Below are 15,937 nucleotides of genomic sequence, written 5' to 3'. Positions count from 1 at the left end.
AGGATATAAAACCTAACTGAAAATTGTCCCCTTTTTCTATTTTTAGACTGGGGCACTTTGCTCCAGAACCTTTAAATACAGTGTTATCGCATTTCAGTCGTACTTTAGTACTACGGCACAAAACTTTGCATTATAGGACAGTTTGATACGCTGAAAAAGATAGGATATAGACCCCGACTAAAAATTGCCCCCTTGGCAATTTTTATATCTCTGCTGAAAGGAGGTACAATAGCAGGGAACTTTGCAATAGGTGGCAATCTAATACGCAGAAAATAATAGGAAGTAAACCCCATACATTTTTAGCCGATTCCGCAAGAAAATTATCACCTCAATATATATCATTGAAATCAGCAAATTTTGCTTATAAAAAGTGTGCTTTTATCTAACCTTGTCATATTTTATTTCATATGCACTTTAAGATTGTGTAGTTTGCTTGTTATTTTAGCAACACAGTGAAGAAAGGGGGAGGAGGGAGGCAGAAATTGCTGAGTTTTGGTCAATAGTGTTGACCGTTCCAGCACATAATAAGTTGGTTGAGTTCATGCTGGAATCTACTGTCCCTCCTCAGAGCACAGATGCATTTGAGAGAACCTTATATTATAATGATCTAATACAATTGAATAGAATTAACTCTTTGTCAACACTCCACAATGTATGTTAAGAACATGCAAACATTTCCCTACCATATTTACGGTTGATGTAAAAGGTTGATTGCCCTACAAACAGACGCAAGATTAAGCAACATGTTATACTTTGTTGAAGAAGAACCTAGAGTTTTGTAAATCAAGGAGGACTTTCAGCAATTTTCTCTTGTTGTCTGTTTTATGGCCTTTGATTACCATTTAATTTTTTTTCGTTGTTTTGTTATCATATTCTCCATTTCTGCTGCTAAATTAAAACTTTTTTATTTTAAATGAACTATTGTTGCAATCTCTCTACATTCCCCAAGGTTTCCCCTAATTTTTCAACTTTCCCCCGTAGGTTTCCCCTACCCCATACAAATTCCTTATTTCGCCTGAACACAGGGAAAAAAGGGGCAGAAATCCATTAATCAGTGTGAACTCTACACCCGCTGCGAAGCACACCAACTGCTGTCGCTTAGAGTTTGTCTGGGCGTGGAAGAGAAACTGTGACTTGCTTTCCTTGTCGGGCTAGGAGATTGGGTAACGTCACTGATGAGCATTTCAGTCCCGATTTCATAAGAGGGAAGATTGAAACAATCACGGAAGTTCCAGACTAAAAAACTGCAACATGCCTCCGAAAGAGAAAGCCGGTGGCGTTCACAAAATCATCATGGTTGGAAGTGGCGGTGTTGGAAAGTCAGCCCTCACTCTCCAATTTATGTACGATGAGGTCAGTCATGTTTTTCTTACGAGTAAACATAGAAATGGTACATTTTATCACCCAGGTCGGTCTTTTTATTGTTTAATTACTTATAAGCCTGGTTGGAATTTCAAATGGACGTAGATTTCTATAACATATGCTTAGCCTATCAAAATACGAAGGCGACGCAGATACCTACTAGGCCGCTTTTCGTAACTATATGATGCATGACAACTTGATTCCACCGAAATTCTAGATTTCTACCGACTCTATACCTTACGGCAAAATATAGATTTATAAGGAACCATGTAAAAAATTATCCTCAACATTTGTTGCCCTGGAGACGACAAGTATTACTCAAGTTAATGAGTCATAAATCTATCGACCAAAGGCAGACGAGTTTCCGACAATTCTCTAAATGTGATGGTAAAATTTCAATTTAACATTTTCTATCATTAATTATACCAAATTCTAGATAAGATGAATGCCTTTTCGTTCCCCAGGAGAGGTTTTTTCATCTAAACTCAATTTAATACCTCCAAAAGGAAGTCTCCATTTCCTTTACAAACAGCCCCTGCATAAAATTTTCTGGTACAAAAATTTTACTAGGTATCTTGCCATGTCTAACAAAAAACATAAGTATCCTAGGTCAAACAAACTTTATACTATTTTGGTAATTTATAATTAATAACTCAGTCCTCTGGAATAAATGTTGTTATGGAACAAAACTAGGAAGTAGATATAGATAAGGCCATATTCATTTACTTCACATTTGTACACAGAATTTTGCCTTATCAGATTTCCTTCCTTTCAATGCCCACTGATTTACCCTTTTTGTAGTTTGTGGAAGATTATGAACCAACAAAAGCAGATAGCTACAGGAAGACAGTAACATTAGATGGTGCTGAGTGCCAAGTTGACATTCTTGATACTGCTGGACAAGAAGATTATGCTGCAATCCGTGACAATTACATTAGAAGTGGTGAGGGGTTTCTTTGTGTGTTCTCCATTTGTGAACCTGAGTCTTTCAGCTCCACCTCAGAATTAAGGGAGCAAATCTTAAGAGTAAAAACAGAGGACAGTATACCTTTTATTTTAATTGGAAACAAAGTTGATCTTGAAGAGAAAAGGCAGGTAACACATGATGAAGCTGAATCAACTGCAAAAGAATGGAATGTCCCATACATTGAAACATCGGCAAAGACCAAAGTAAATGTTGAAAAGGTCTTTTTTGATCTTATGAGAATGATCAAGTCCCGAAAAACAGACGAAAGCTCAAAGCCTGGAGCTAAAAAGAAAGGAAAAACAAAGAAAAGGAAATGTACAATTCTATGAAAGCTCATATGTGACTTCTTTACAAAGGACAGCATTAGTTTTTCATCATCAAGTGTGGTGGTGACATTTAATTTTGATTTTCAATATATGCACTAAGGCCAAGTCTGTGGTTGTAATTTTCTTACCATATATAAATATAATACATGTGAGTTTTGCTCAGAAACCCCATTTTGTAAAAATATAGTAATCCTTTATTATGTGGCATTGGCCCCTTTCATGTTGATTTATGTTTTAGATTTTTGAAATAAGACTATTGGTCATAAAAATTCACTCCAAAAAGTGATTTTGATATATAAGGTTTTTTCATCAAAGAAGCCATATATTGGCTATAACAAATTTCACCTATGGAATGGGATTGTAATTTTCTTACTGCTTTGGTGTTTATTACTGATTCAATTATAAAATTTTGCAACTTGAGAGTGCTATGCATAAGCAGACACTTGATTATTTGAAGAGATAAAATGCTGTGCTACCACAGAAGTAAATTGTGGCATGCATTTAGTTGCCTGAAGCAAAAACAGTATTTCCTATTTATCTTTGAAAAAGTTTGCAGTGTTTTTTAAAATTATCCTCACTACATGGTCATTTTGTACCTTCATTACAGTCTACACCGAAATTACTTAAGGTTTAGAGGATGGTGAGGTTTCAATATCAAAAGCTGTCTTTTAGCTGTCTTGCTCATGCTCTCTGTAGTTACATACTGATAAATATTTATTTGAATCTTATGTAATTACTTTAGTTTAGATCATAGATACCTCATTAAAGAGAAGAGTCTCATTTATCTTGTAATCTTTTTATACTCTCTATCTTGTTTTTTTTCCAAACAACATTGTTTACAAAAATAAATGAGTCTTCTCGTGGTCCTCAAATATCTGTGTGCTTTCCCTGTCCTATTTTCTAATTGTGATGCAGTTTATTTACAGCCCTTGATAACACGCTTTAAAGATGCTAGCCAAGTCTAGTGAAAATTGATCCTACCAAGAGACAAACATGTTTTGAATTGGTACTTTGCCACTTTCTTCTTTGTAAACATTTACCTTTTGACTCCTGATGTTGTTTAATTTGACAAAAAATTATTTGTCTACATTTACATATACACTTCAAAATATTAGCAATGGTTTGTGGAGCTGGACAGTTTCAAGGGATAGAATGACAAACACAGTTTACCATAAACTTTGTGTATATGTTTGTTAAATAAATTTTAAATATTGTGTTGTGTGTATTGTTAGTCATTTACTACAGCATACTAAATATTTTTTTATAGAAGAGTCCAAAATCTTTCAACTTCTAATGATCAGATACTCTCAAATGGCTTCTTGCTAAAAGTTTTTACCCTAGCAGCAAGAATTGAAGTTTGAACAACACTGTAAATGATCAGAAGAAACCAAGGACTTTAAACATCACAAGCACTAACATCATCAACTACCCCAATTCTCATGTAATGTAACATAGTGTAATGTCCTGTAATTTTCTTGTTACTGCCTTTTTTCTGGTTTTTACACTCAGAATTTGCCAAAACAATTTCTTTATCATTCTATTCATTTTCCCTTTTCTTTCATAGAGCCTTTCGTTACATTACCTTAACATTTAAAACTCCCAATGGAAGCTAGGCTCTTGGATCTACCCCAACCAAAAGAGCAATTTCAAAACAGATTCAAGTTGTGTATAGACGTGTAGGGATGCTCCTGACAAACTCTGCCTAAACTCTGACTTGAAACAGTTCTTATATAGAAGGCAAAGGTCCTGCTAGCTTAGCCAGATGATTAACTGCTAGTATCAGTGCTTTCTTTTGCTGCTGGTAGCTTGCCTCAGCATTCTTGTCTGCATTCATGATTATATCAGCAACCTTTCCCTCTTGCTTTTTGTATTCTTTTTTTCTCAAAGAATGGCAGCGTCTTAAGATTATTTCCAGAGTATCTTTACGGGCATCCATAAGGCTCTTTGGGCATTTAGGCACAAACTTTGTCTTTCTAATCTTTCCAATAGTTGCCTTGGCAGTTTTTGCTGGAAGTAGGAAATTGATTAAATCTAATTGTATATAATTTGTGCCCTTTTGGACCAGTTAGCTGTTCATTATACAAAATATAGTAGAAACAGACTGCAAGAACCGTAAAAGAAAAATTAATGTTCATTTGACTTTTTTGTAGCTGTTGAGTTCCGTCCATATTGTTGAAAACATAGAATGCTCCTTATTTCATTTGCAGAGTTATGCTTAGCGAAAAAGCATTGCTGGGGAGTTATTTCAAAACTCTTATTTAGACTTCAAATTAATAATTTAATCTACTGTTGATTAACTGCATACCCTCTCAAAACAACTAGCGAAAGTTCTGTCATCTCAGAAGACCTTGCATCCTATTTCGTTCTTTCTCTAGTTTCATGTGCTGTTTCAGCGAGATTCTCTCTGATTTTGTCTTGTTACAATTCTGTCATGATATAGTTGTGTACACCGAGTCCAATCCAAACAATGGTCGATTGTGCCATCCATTTCCTGAATTACTATGTCTGGAATTCCTTTTCTATTTTTGCAAGGTATGAATATGACAGGGATGTAATATTATTAGGGATAAATTATAAGGATGTGCAGAATTGTTCTAAACTGAATATTGAATCGAGTAGGGGCAGAAACTGACTCATGAATGAATGATATTAAAAAAGCAACTTCTTACCATCTCCTATTGGCCTTCCAAGAAGGTCTCTTAATTTTCCTGTGAAAGAAAAGCCTTTAGGTCAAACTCAGAGTAAAGTTGAATTAGAGGAGGAAGAATTTTCTCTGCAAATAAAAAAGAGAAATAACGATTTTACATTCTCACACAATTTTGGGCGCCAATCATGTTCCATGGATGCAAATCAGAATATCTGTCTTCTGTGGCGAATGAATTAATATGAAGGGACGGATCAAGAATATTACGAATGATAAACTATACAGTAGATAGAAAATTGAGTGAACTTACTAAATTCTCTAACATTGTTCTCTTGAACCAAAAAAGAACTCTCTTTTTTCTCCATTTCGACACATGATAACATTTTCACTATAAAGCAAAATTCATTGATTTTAGTATTTAGATCTGACTTGCTGGCACTGACTTCTGTTGCAATATTTTTCCTGCATTGATATTAACAAAAGGTTTGTATAGCGGAATGTTTATCTTTTAGAGGAGACCCATAATCGTTGCACATTTTGCAAAAAAATTCTGTTGGTAGTTGTAGAGTAGATAGTCTTTGACAATGCATGTAAGAGTTTTATTTTTCAAAAAAGGCACAATCAAAACTAGAGCCAGTGAAGACGTCAACCCTAGAATGAAATTGGGATGAAATTTTAAAGAAAGAAGCATAGTTAGGAAATATGAAAAACTTTGACTGAATACCACTTAACGTCTTTATTGCATATCTTTCAATGACAGAAGAATTTGAAAAAAGCTACTCAAAATTTATTCAAACGAAGATTAAACTGTAAAGCTAAAGGAGGTTTTACAGCCTCCTGTCACGGACGTCAAAAACATTACACACAAGACAATTTTTCTAGTTTCCTGTAATGCAAGCTGCATAAAGCAAGAATATGGTTTGATTCGCAATATGGGCATATCATTGTCTACCGTACCATTTTATCTTAAGAATTAAGTTGAGATTTCGAAAGGGCCTTTGTCGTGAGTGTGTGGGTGTGTGGGTGTGTGAGTGTGTGAGTGTGTAAGTGTGTGAGTGTGTGAGTGTGTGAGTGAGTGAGTGAGTGAGTGAGTGAGTGAGTGAGTGAGTGAGTGAGTGAGTGAGTGAGTGAGTGAGTGAGTGAGTGAGTGAGTGAGTGAGTGAGTGAGTGAGTGAGTGAGTGAGTGAATGAGTGAGCGAGTGAATTGGAAAGCGATGGTGAGGCAGTGTGTTTTTACAGAAAACCTATCATCTCCTTACCTAAGCCACCCACTATAAGCAGAAGAATACTGATTTTTGTCATATCACAGCGCTGATTCACATCACTGTTTGTTCATCACCATCTGCATTGGAAGCTATCTGCAACCAAAAAATAATTATATCGAATATTTTTCTAAATCAAACAGTCATTTGGAATTCAAATCATCAAACAGTGATTTAAGTTGCATGAATTATCATGCTCCGGGGCCTAGCTATAAGAAAACACTGAAATAAATGCACATTATTATCCTTATCAACAGAGGCGGATGCCATGGGATGCTGGGTTGTGAAAGCATCTCCGACCAACCTTTTCACTTTCATTCAGGGGCTCTTTATCCTATTCTAAGCTTATTGATCATCCTGTACGCCGTACGAGCCCCTATAATCTCATTGTTGCCTGTCCGTCTCTGTCAGTCAGTCAATAGCTTGTGTCCACTGGCCAGTTTTGAGGCACATTCTAGATTTGGCTTCAAGGCATGACCTGCCTCAGATTTTTATGGGGCTGTTAGTTGCTTTCCTTGTGGTGGTCACCGCGAGCTTCACCACCATACCACTGTTATCGGCAGAATACCTTGCGTACCAGAAACTCAGAGAGTCAGAATAAGTAAGAACTAAGGGGGATATTGCAAAGGAATGTTTTAAATTAGAATAAGTTGGCAATGATATGCTTTTTGCAAAACGGTTTTCAGTGAGAGTCACCATGCTGCCCTTCGTAGCCAATAAGGGAAAAGATTTTTCAGAAAATGTTACAACCCGTGAAAATGTCTTCAGACTTGCTGTACTCATCAACAAAAATCTATAATTTTCCTCATAAATATGAGCCAGCTATTTTAGCTATACCCTTAGAAAGAAAATACCAAATGGATGTGATTTCTAAGCTTTATGGATAATTCAAAGCCACGCTATTGAATTGTTTATAAAAGAAAGGGAGAAAACTTCTGACAGTCCAATATATGGTAAAATTAAAGAGGGATCGTTGGGAGAAAGTCATCTACATATTAAGTATACAAGATAAAAACTACTGTAAAAGCTGTAAAATACATACCGATTCTCTAAACTTGAAATATCGTCTTTGGTGTGTCTGGATCTCAGATGAACATGATCAATGTTATTGACTCCGTTTAATGAACCATAAGATGTTGAAATATGATCCGAAGGTAGCTCTAGCCAATTCAAATTGACATCACGTATGTAAAAAACATTTCATTGTTTTTGAAATATAAAATCTTTGCAAAAAATAATTTTCAAAACATAAATTTTTATTATAGATCTATGGTAACGACCCGTTTGTTTTTCATGCCCATTCTCCTACGGGTAGTCGGTCAAAGATCAAGGTGGATAGAAACTGCCCCGTATCATTCCTTACCAATAGCAAGAGATAAACTGTCTTTGTATACAATTACGGTTACATGGATATGATTATTAAATTAATCTGAGAACTTTTAAACTCATAACCTCGATGACCTGGTGATTCTTGTGCTGTTTATTCAGTTATAGGGGAAGCATATAAAACGCTTTTATTCCAACATTCTTTTACCTTGCTGGGTACAACAACAACATATATTGATCAGAAATTGAGCGGTCTTAACTAAAAGAGTATAAGCTTGTTTGTGAAGCTAGAATCAATCAAGAGTACTTTCCAGTACAGCAGACAAAATTGTGATAAATGTTTTGCAGTGACACACGCAAATATGAAGGCCATATACCAAATAACTGTTCATACTTTCTCAAGGAAACACACTCAAGCTCTGAAAACTTCTTTACAAAAACGATGTAACTAAGGCAGGGTTAGGGCCTATTAATTTTCTTTCAATAGCCTTTCATAGCCTTTTTTGCTTCATTACTCTTCCTTGTAGAGCTGAAATGTTTGAGTGTCAAGCTTTCTTGGCTTCTACGGCGACATTCCTTTCAACCCAATGGTGATATTATGGCCATGGAAGGATGCCCCCCCCCCCCCAATCACGTTCTTGACGAAAAATTCGGGTTCATGTGGGATACTTGACAAACGTTTAACGTGCCGAAAGCCCATGAAATGCTGTCTTGTCGGAAAAACTGTGAGCCTGTACCACCCTCCCTAACTTAAAACCTGAATTTTTACCACTGTTTTAACGCATGATAGTGTTATAGTGTAAACCCCACTATGTCTGTGTCAAAGTAACGGTATCATTCTCAAACTGATAAATGTTTTTAGCTGATAGATAACGCAAAAAGGCAGGCAAAGCGTAGTATTTTCGGCATTGTTATTAGAATTGACAGGAAATTTATACGCTTTGCTTTCAAAGACGAAATGGATGAAAGGGAAAACGTGACGTTTTGATATATTGTCTGAGCATTTTACGTTGTTCTTGGAGGAAAAGGGGGTTGGTATATGTAATTGGGAAAAGAAATACTCCCATTGGCGGTTCTTCTGTCCGCAACACCCAGTAAAGTTGCTGAGTTGGTAAGAAATTTTTCCCCAGTTTTGATGCATATGCCCTTAGCTTTGCCCTGAAATAAGGACTCCATTCCAACTGCAAAGAAAAACGAAAGTTATTGTGATGTAACATCTACAACCAAATCGTCAGACTTAGTCTAACATAACAGGAACACACTATCTTGATCCAACGTATCCTATCTTTAACATCATCGGGACAGGGTGTGACCGTGATACAACGAGACAGTGATACAATAGCATCGAAGACATAACATTTTACCTAAAGGTGATGTGCCGTCTTTTAATTGTATTAAAACAACAATGTTAGTTTTTCATTGCCGTTCTCGATACGAAATAAATAGTTTGCTCAAAATAATAAAGCCATTCATGGTTGTGACCTCAACTCAAGTCTGTGCAACCAAGCGCATAAGGCGTTTGGTATCGTCACTGCATCTGCACAAAGTTGCTGTAATTTTTTAAAATATTATTCTCCTAAAATTTTGAAGTATTCATCTTTTCAAATCTAATTTTTTTCAAAATGATGACGTGAAAAGAAGAATAAGATCTTGTTCATTCAAACTGGACCAACGCAGTGATTTTATTTTCATGGAAACTTGCTTAGTGCAGCTCTCTGGATAACACAATGGCAAGGGAGAAATGTCTGGTTATTTTTGTTTTCATAGTAATATCACAATTAGGTGAGTTACGTTTTTATTCAATATTAAAAAAAATGCACGCATTTTTATAGGAATAAGAAGATTTCGAATCGATTATCTTTTTGCTGCAGTAAAGTGTTATACGAACGTCCTGTTACAATACACTCTCCCCTTGTGCAAGAAGCATCCATCACAATATGAGGCAAACTAAGAAAAAGGCGCTGGTCTGCTAGCACTTACAATTAGAAAAATAACATAGATTTTACAAGCTTATTTTCCGCTAGCAGAGTATCTTATCGCTCAACCAGGCATCTTAAAATGGTGTTTTCAATCCCTTTAAAACCACCGTCTTTGAAAGTATATGATGTTATATGAAGTTACACATAAATCTTAACGTGATATGCAAATTAGGTAATAAATTAAGATAACAGATAAATTAATAAATTTATGATAAATTGAGCTATTCCCCTGATTTTGCAATCACCCGAAATCCAGGTTGGGCAACCTTTTCGATAGTTTGTGTCAGGAGAAAATTCATTTCATTCCTGACATTTGCTGTAAAGAAGGACCAGTTGCTGTTAGTGGCATAAAAGCCAATCTAGCCTACTATTAACAACAAACAAAAATAAAATGTTGGATAAGGGGCTAGCTACCAGTTCCAATGAAGATATCTAACCTAGTATGACAACCATTTTAATAATATCACCGCGACACAATGTACAATTTTACATATGTGTGTGACATACGCTACGTATGGACATGTGTGACAAATGACTTTCATGCCAGCAAGTTCCTCGTAAATGGAACGACTTTAGTCCCCTCTTTTCTTTATGGTAAGGCTTGCTTAGTAATTGCTTCAGAGACCATTTTGAAAGAGAGCTACTTTCACAAAAAAGGTAAGTAGCCTCTCTTCTTACGTACGTAAAAGAAGGAACATTGAGTTCCTATAGAAATAGGTGCTCTTACAATTTGTAAAAATGCTTTATCCGCTATGAATATAATAATTATATATAATTATATAATAATTGAATATAAAAATATAATAATTAGCAGGGACTTCTGAGTAAGAAGGCGGGAGAACTTCCAATTTCAAGCCGAAAGTTGTCTTCAAGGTACTTAAGAGCACGCAGAAGGTAACAGGACAATGTTTTGCAATACCCCCTCATTGCTAGCAGTTAAAGAAAAAAGTATTCATCTGTTTCAGTAAAAAGGGTCTCGGAATAGTTTGTGTTCTGTTAGCTACATGCTATTTCAGAACATTTACATTGTCACAAGATTATGATTTGTAATCTCGAAAGGAAGTAAATATTGCTACAAAAATGTAATTTTTCATGCATTTTACAAGCTGCTTTTTACTTTTCATAGTATTATCGACACCGCTGACCGTTGTGTCAGACAAATCTGGTGAACAGCAAGTGAAAGAAGCGTTGCGAAAAGCCGAACAGGAGGCCGAGAAGGCAGCCAAGGAGGGCAAAACGACAGAGAAACCAAAGGATCAAGGGACTAAGGAATCAAATATCCAAGGTCATAAAAATGAGATGCTCGAAGGAATTAATAACGATAGAGACGAGCAAGCAAATAAACGCATGAAGGCTATGGCAGCCAAACTGAACAATTTAGTGATGAAATTCCAGAGAAAAGTGATGGCAAGTAAGAAACATTCAAAGGAAAAAGTTTTGTGTCCTTTAAGTCCTTTAAAGTTTCAGCTTATATTTGGAATTTTAGCTTAAATTTCGACCAACCAGCAAATTTTCAAAAACCTGTCGCTAACTATCAGGCATTGCTTCCAGATCCCCTACAGTCTTTTAAACTAATCACCTTTCAATTGACTCTCTAAAACTTTAGCAAGGACTAACGGATGAAGAAAATTAATCAGAGTTTGAAAACCATCCCTGCTCCAAAAGATCCATCAGCACTTAGGTTGTTATTGTAAGCGTGCGGAGGCTCGTTGAATCAGTAGATTGTCTTGGTTGATTGTCTTGATCGTGATTCTTTATAATGATACTGTGATTTGAGTATCTAAATGAACCTCTCCTATTCTAGATAAATTGCACCGTGCCCTTGAACGAAGAGTTGCCTTAGCAAACGTTGGCAAAAAGAGAGGTCAAGCATCTAAATCTTCAAGTGTATCGCAGAAAAATTCTGCTTTGGATCTCAGTGGACTGGGTACAAATTTTATCTTCTTCATTGTTTGCAATTTTGATCAAAGTATGAGAGCTTCTATTGGTATATTTTTAGATGACAGAACATGCTCTTGACAAATTGCTGTTGGCCTAGCTTTAACCCCTCCAATTTCGGGAATGCCATCTAGCATATATAACATTTCTTTGGCGAAGAAATCTCTGTAACAAAAAACCTCTGCCTTGTATACATAATATTTTACAACAAGTTGACAAATCATTTTTGTTTGACGGTAGCAGATCCTTTGTCATCACCCAACAACCCCATGGCAACAGCTTACAAAGAGGATACAAGACTAGAAGACCGCTTAGCACTTGAGGCAGAAGAAGAAAAGAAAGTTAAAGATGGAGAAACATATGATGAAGATGCTGGATATGGTGACTCAATGAAGAACTACGCTGGAACGACCAGTCTATCCCCCAAGGAGCAGGCATCACAAGAAATGCAGGTACGGTATCACCAAGATGGCATGAAATAAAATTTATCGATATTTTCAATGTTTTGGAAGCATTTACTTCACGTTACTGTCTGTTGTAGCGAGCTGTCCATTTTTATGAAGTTACTAGAAGCTATGATCGCAGTAAATAATTTTTTCTATTGTTTGGGGGTCTGATAAAGGAGATTTTGCTGTATTTCGCTCTACAAAAGGAGAAATCTGCACAAGAGATCAACTGTATACTGTTATTCAAAAGATTTTTGATTGACATTTAGGTTATTACCTAATGATTCAGTGACGTTCGCAACTTAATCAAGAATACAAAATGATGCCCTATGTTAGAATATTTTAATCGGGGAAAAATCCAAAAGATTTAAGCAAATGGGATGCTTGTGTTTCTTGTTGTTTATTGCAAGATTCCTGATTGTTTGAATATATATCTACTTCAGCAATACAGTGCCCTGATATCATCAGAGAGTAGCAGAGAACTATCTCAAATCCAAGACGAAATCTCAAAAGCGACACAAAGCAGCATGGGGAAAGTTTCTGTACAGGGAGAGAACTTGAATGCACCCTTAGAATCCACATCACCTGCAAAAGGCCTCGATTTAGGAGGGCTAGGAAGTCTGGGTGGTTCAAGTTTTGCTGGGTTTGGAAACAATCTTGGAGGGCTTGGATCTTTGGAAAGTGGAGCAGCGCTAGGTTCACAATCACTCAGTCCACAGTCTCTCACAGGAGATTCTGGCTTACCAGGTAAGAAGCCTGGGGTTTACTGGCATCTATAGTATATTGTTGGTGTATACTTGCATTATGATCAAGCACCGTGTTTCATAATATAATAAAAACCCAATAACTCGAAGTCCCGATAACTCGAATCACTGATAACTCGAAGTCCCGATAACTCGAAGTCCTGATAACTCGAACACCTGATATCTTGGAACTCCGATAACTCGAAAATTCATTAACCTCGAACATTTCATCGTTCCCTTGGATGCTTCTGTTTTTGGGAACACACTGTATCGTCTCAATACTTCAATATCATACCTCACTAGGTTTAAACCTTGGCGGACAATCTGATGCAGCAAGTGTCTTGGGTGGATCGTCGCAAGACCAAAGTCTCGCAGGTGCAATCGACATAAATCCAATGTCTGGATCTCAAAATGCAGAACAACTGCCTGGTTTGTTAGGCGGAGGAGCAGGGCTTCAGGGTGCAAGTCAAGATGCGGGGCAGAGTCTTGGAGGAATGCCTGTGCAAGGAACGTTTAGCAAAAAGGTGAGCTGGAATCAAACATTATTTGACAGAAATGAGTAAATTAATTTTATACGTGAAGATGTCTGAGCGCAAAATCGAATTATGCGGATGTCTGGAGGAGAATTCTAATGATACCTGCAAACATTGCTGGTAATCTCCAAAAGCTTGAGTTTCCCTGTTATATTTTCAATTTTTTCCCGAATGATACTTTTGATCTCTCCCTCAAAACAACGTTGATAGTTTAGGCAAATTTAACACAAATCACAATGAAAAAACATACTTCATAATCTCCTACATCATTTTGTAGTAAACCAACATTGTTTGAAGGTGATGGCTGAATTCCACTTGACGTAAGTGCTCCAAGACTTTTGGCAATGATAGTACTTGGAGATTCTATGTGACGTCACAGAAAAGAGAAAGAGTAGAAAGGAAACTCCTTGTGGCACTGTTGTTGTATTTTATTTCATGGAAAGGGCGATAGACGAAAAAAAACAATTCAAACATTGTGAGGAAAGGCACCCTTCGCTATTCTCAACACAAACTTGCCTTGAGTGAGCTTCCTCAACGAAGGCAAACTGGGCAAGCTTGAATACATTCGAGCATGAGTTAGCAAAAGGCGTCGAGTAATTTAAATGGAGTTTCCTTTCTGCTTTTTCCCTGCTCTTTGGTAAAGCGTATCCATGAAATAATTCCCTGCAGAAGAAAAATAATTTGCAATGCTATAAGAATAAAAAAAGAAGCAATGTGTACACTTTTATGTGCTATGCGTACAAACTTGTTTAGGCATGTTACCCATGTTGTTTAAATATTAAACCAAAGCAAATTTTGTTACATGATCTTAAAGATAACGAGCAAAAATAAAAATTGGATCTAATTTCTTTTGCAGTCGAAAATCACAAAACAAAAAGCGAAGGTGAGTGTTTCCTGCAAAATTCTTTCACACAAGCCAGAATCGTTTATTCCAAGGGTTAACGAAAAATAGTTAATGAAAACAAACTCGGTAAAAAGGGACGATACTCTTCTGCTATTAATATCTTCTTTAGTCACGCATATAGCCCACTCCATATCCAATGAAGAATAGATATTGTTGACATACAAACAAAAATACCGTAAATCCTCGAATTGGCCCCCCCCTCCTTGAAAAAGCCTCCCTTCGAATAAGCCCCTATCCTAGAACCATAAATTGTCAAGAAGCCCCCCCCCTCCTCGAATAAGCCCCCACTGCTACCACAAATTCTCGAATCGGTCCCTTCCATTTGTTTATTTTTGCGATCTGAGGTTGCCTATGGTGTTTTATTGAATTACCATAACAAATTCATACTTTTGGCAGTAATTAATTAAATTGTCATAAAGAAATTCCTACTAAAATAAACGAGGTCTTTTAAAAATGTCTTCTTTATGTCTACAATAATTTTACAAGCCCCTCTCGTATGAACCCCCTTTGAATAAGCCTCCATCCAAAAATATCAAAAATTAACAAGAGGCTAATTCGAGGATTTCAATATGGTTCTTTCATTTAAGAGAAATCACTGAGCATATCTGAATCATTCACAGGCATCCAAGTCAAAGAGACGCAACACACATAAAGCAAAAAAGGGAAAAAAGAATTGAGCGAGATTTATTCCCAGAAAGCAGAAAACAAGGCAGTGAACTAAACACTATAAACTTCTTTGTATGCAGCCCTATACTTCTTAGAAGCCGCATTTTGTAACATTTTCAAGTAAGAACTAACGATTTGTAGATTGACAACTACATTGAATTAAACACATGTAAAAACTGTCTAGACCATGTAAAAACTGCTTCGATGAAGAATCCTGGTCTGGGCTAATTAAAACTAGAACCAAATTATTATCGATTCTTGCTTTACATTCAATTTTTTCTATCAATGTTTCTGGGGATTGGCATACTGTGTTCTGAAGAAAACTGTTGTTTTTTGATAGATCGTTCACGAATACAGAGTCTATATCGTTTTTAGAGGTTATGAACCAAAATTCATAATTTGCTTGCACGTTTAGAAAATTTATTAATAAAGCTATTATTACTTAAGAATATAAATATTGGACATAATTTGTACCTTAAACCCGAGATGCAATATTCTATTTAACTACAAACTATAAACCATATTTTTTCTGCTTCACGTCTCAAACAGTCTTAACATCGCGGTATGTTTGCTCATAAAGCAGCAGAAGTTGATGGTGCTTACGTTTTTAGGTTGCTTGAGTTTTTGGACTGCTTGGGGGAAGAAAAGAGGAAATGGAAAACTGAAACTTCTAAATATAGTTAAACAACTTCACATACTACAGAATTCTCTATAACAGCACCAAAACTACCGCGACCCATAGGCATTTGGAAACCTGTCGAGCAGTACACTTCTATTAGTGAATCACATTAAGGTATTTCAGCGATATTTGAGATCATTTTTTTCATCATATCGACTTTGA

The 15,937-nt window shown here is 36.3% G+C and overlaps 3 protein-coding genes across 5 annotated transcripts; 2 read left to right on the top strand and 1 right to left on the bottom strand.

The window, feature by feature from the left end:
• The first annotated feature begins 1,070 nt into the window (after nt 1–1,070).
• LOC135682345 (ras-related protein Ral-a) lies at nt 1,071–3,435 on the top strand. The gene is made up of 2 exons (XM_065197206.2): nt 1,071–1,353; nt 2,164–3,435. The coding sequence occupies exons 1-2, from the start codon at nt 1,252–1,254 to the stop codon at nt 2,656–2,658; spliced, it is 597 nt and encodes a 198-aa protein (XP_065053278.1). The 5' UTR covers nt 1,071–1,251; the 3' UTR covers nt 2,659–3,435.
• A 140-nt stretch (nt 3,436–3,575) lies between these two features.
• Nucleotides 3,576–9,306, bottom strand: LOC135682346 (uncharacterized). The gene is made up of 5 exons (XM_065197207.2): nt 7,604–9,306; nt 6,559–6,657; nt 5,610–5,687; nt 5,325–5,363; nt 3,576–4,662 (listed from the first exon to the last, which is right to left on the bottom strand). Exons 2-5 carry the CDS (start codon nt 6,599–6,601, stop codon nt 4,382–4,384), a joined length of 441 nt encoding a protein of 146 aa, XP_065053279.2. The 5' UTR covers nt 6,602–6,657; nt 7,604–9,306; the 3' UTR covers nt 3,576–4,381.
• A 162-nt stretch (nt 9,307–9,468) lies between these two features.
• Nucleotides 9,469–15,602, top strand: LOC135682340 (uncharacterized). Of its 3 annotated transcripts, XR_010515684.2 has the most exons (9): nt 9,470–9,669; nt 10,993–11,277; nt 11,671–11,793; nt 12,045–12,256; nt 12,694–12,997; nt 13,297–13,517; nt 13,804–13,846; nt 14,383–14,409; nt 15,051–15,602. XR_010515684.2 is itself a non-coding variant. In XM_065197200.2 (8 exons), exons 1-8 carry the CDS (start codon nt 9,615–9,617, stop codon nt 15,105–15,107), a joined length of 1,281 nt encoding a protein of 426 aa, XP_065053272.2. In that variant the 5' UTR covers nt 9,469–9,614; the 3' UTR covers nt 15,108–15,601. The 3 variants fall into 3 exon arrangements, 2 of the variants coding, with proteins under 2 accessions (XP_065053272.2, XP_065053271.2); XM_065197200.2 differs by lacking the exon at nt 13,804–13,846 and having other exon boundaries at nt 9,469–9,669; nt 12,048–12,256; nt 15,051–15,601; XM_065197199.2 differs by lacking the exon at nt 13,804–13,846 and having other exon boundaries at nt 15,051–15,600.
• Nucleotides 15,603–15,937: the final 335 nt, after the last annotated feature.

Source organism: Rhopilema esculentum, chromosome 16 (genome assembly GCF_057945365.1).
Source record: "Rhopilema esculentum isolate cy_ngs chromosome 16, ASM5794536v1, whole genome shotgun sequence".
Classification (NCBI taxonomy): domain Eukaryota; kingdom Metazoa; phylum Cnidaria; class Scyphozoa; order Rhizostomeae; family Rhizostomatidae; genus Rhopilema; species Rhopilema esculentum.
The sequence above is the reverse complement of the archived record's forward strand: the minus strand, read 5'-3'. Positions and strand labels throughout refer to the sequence as shown.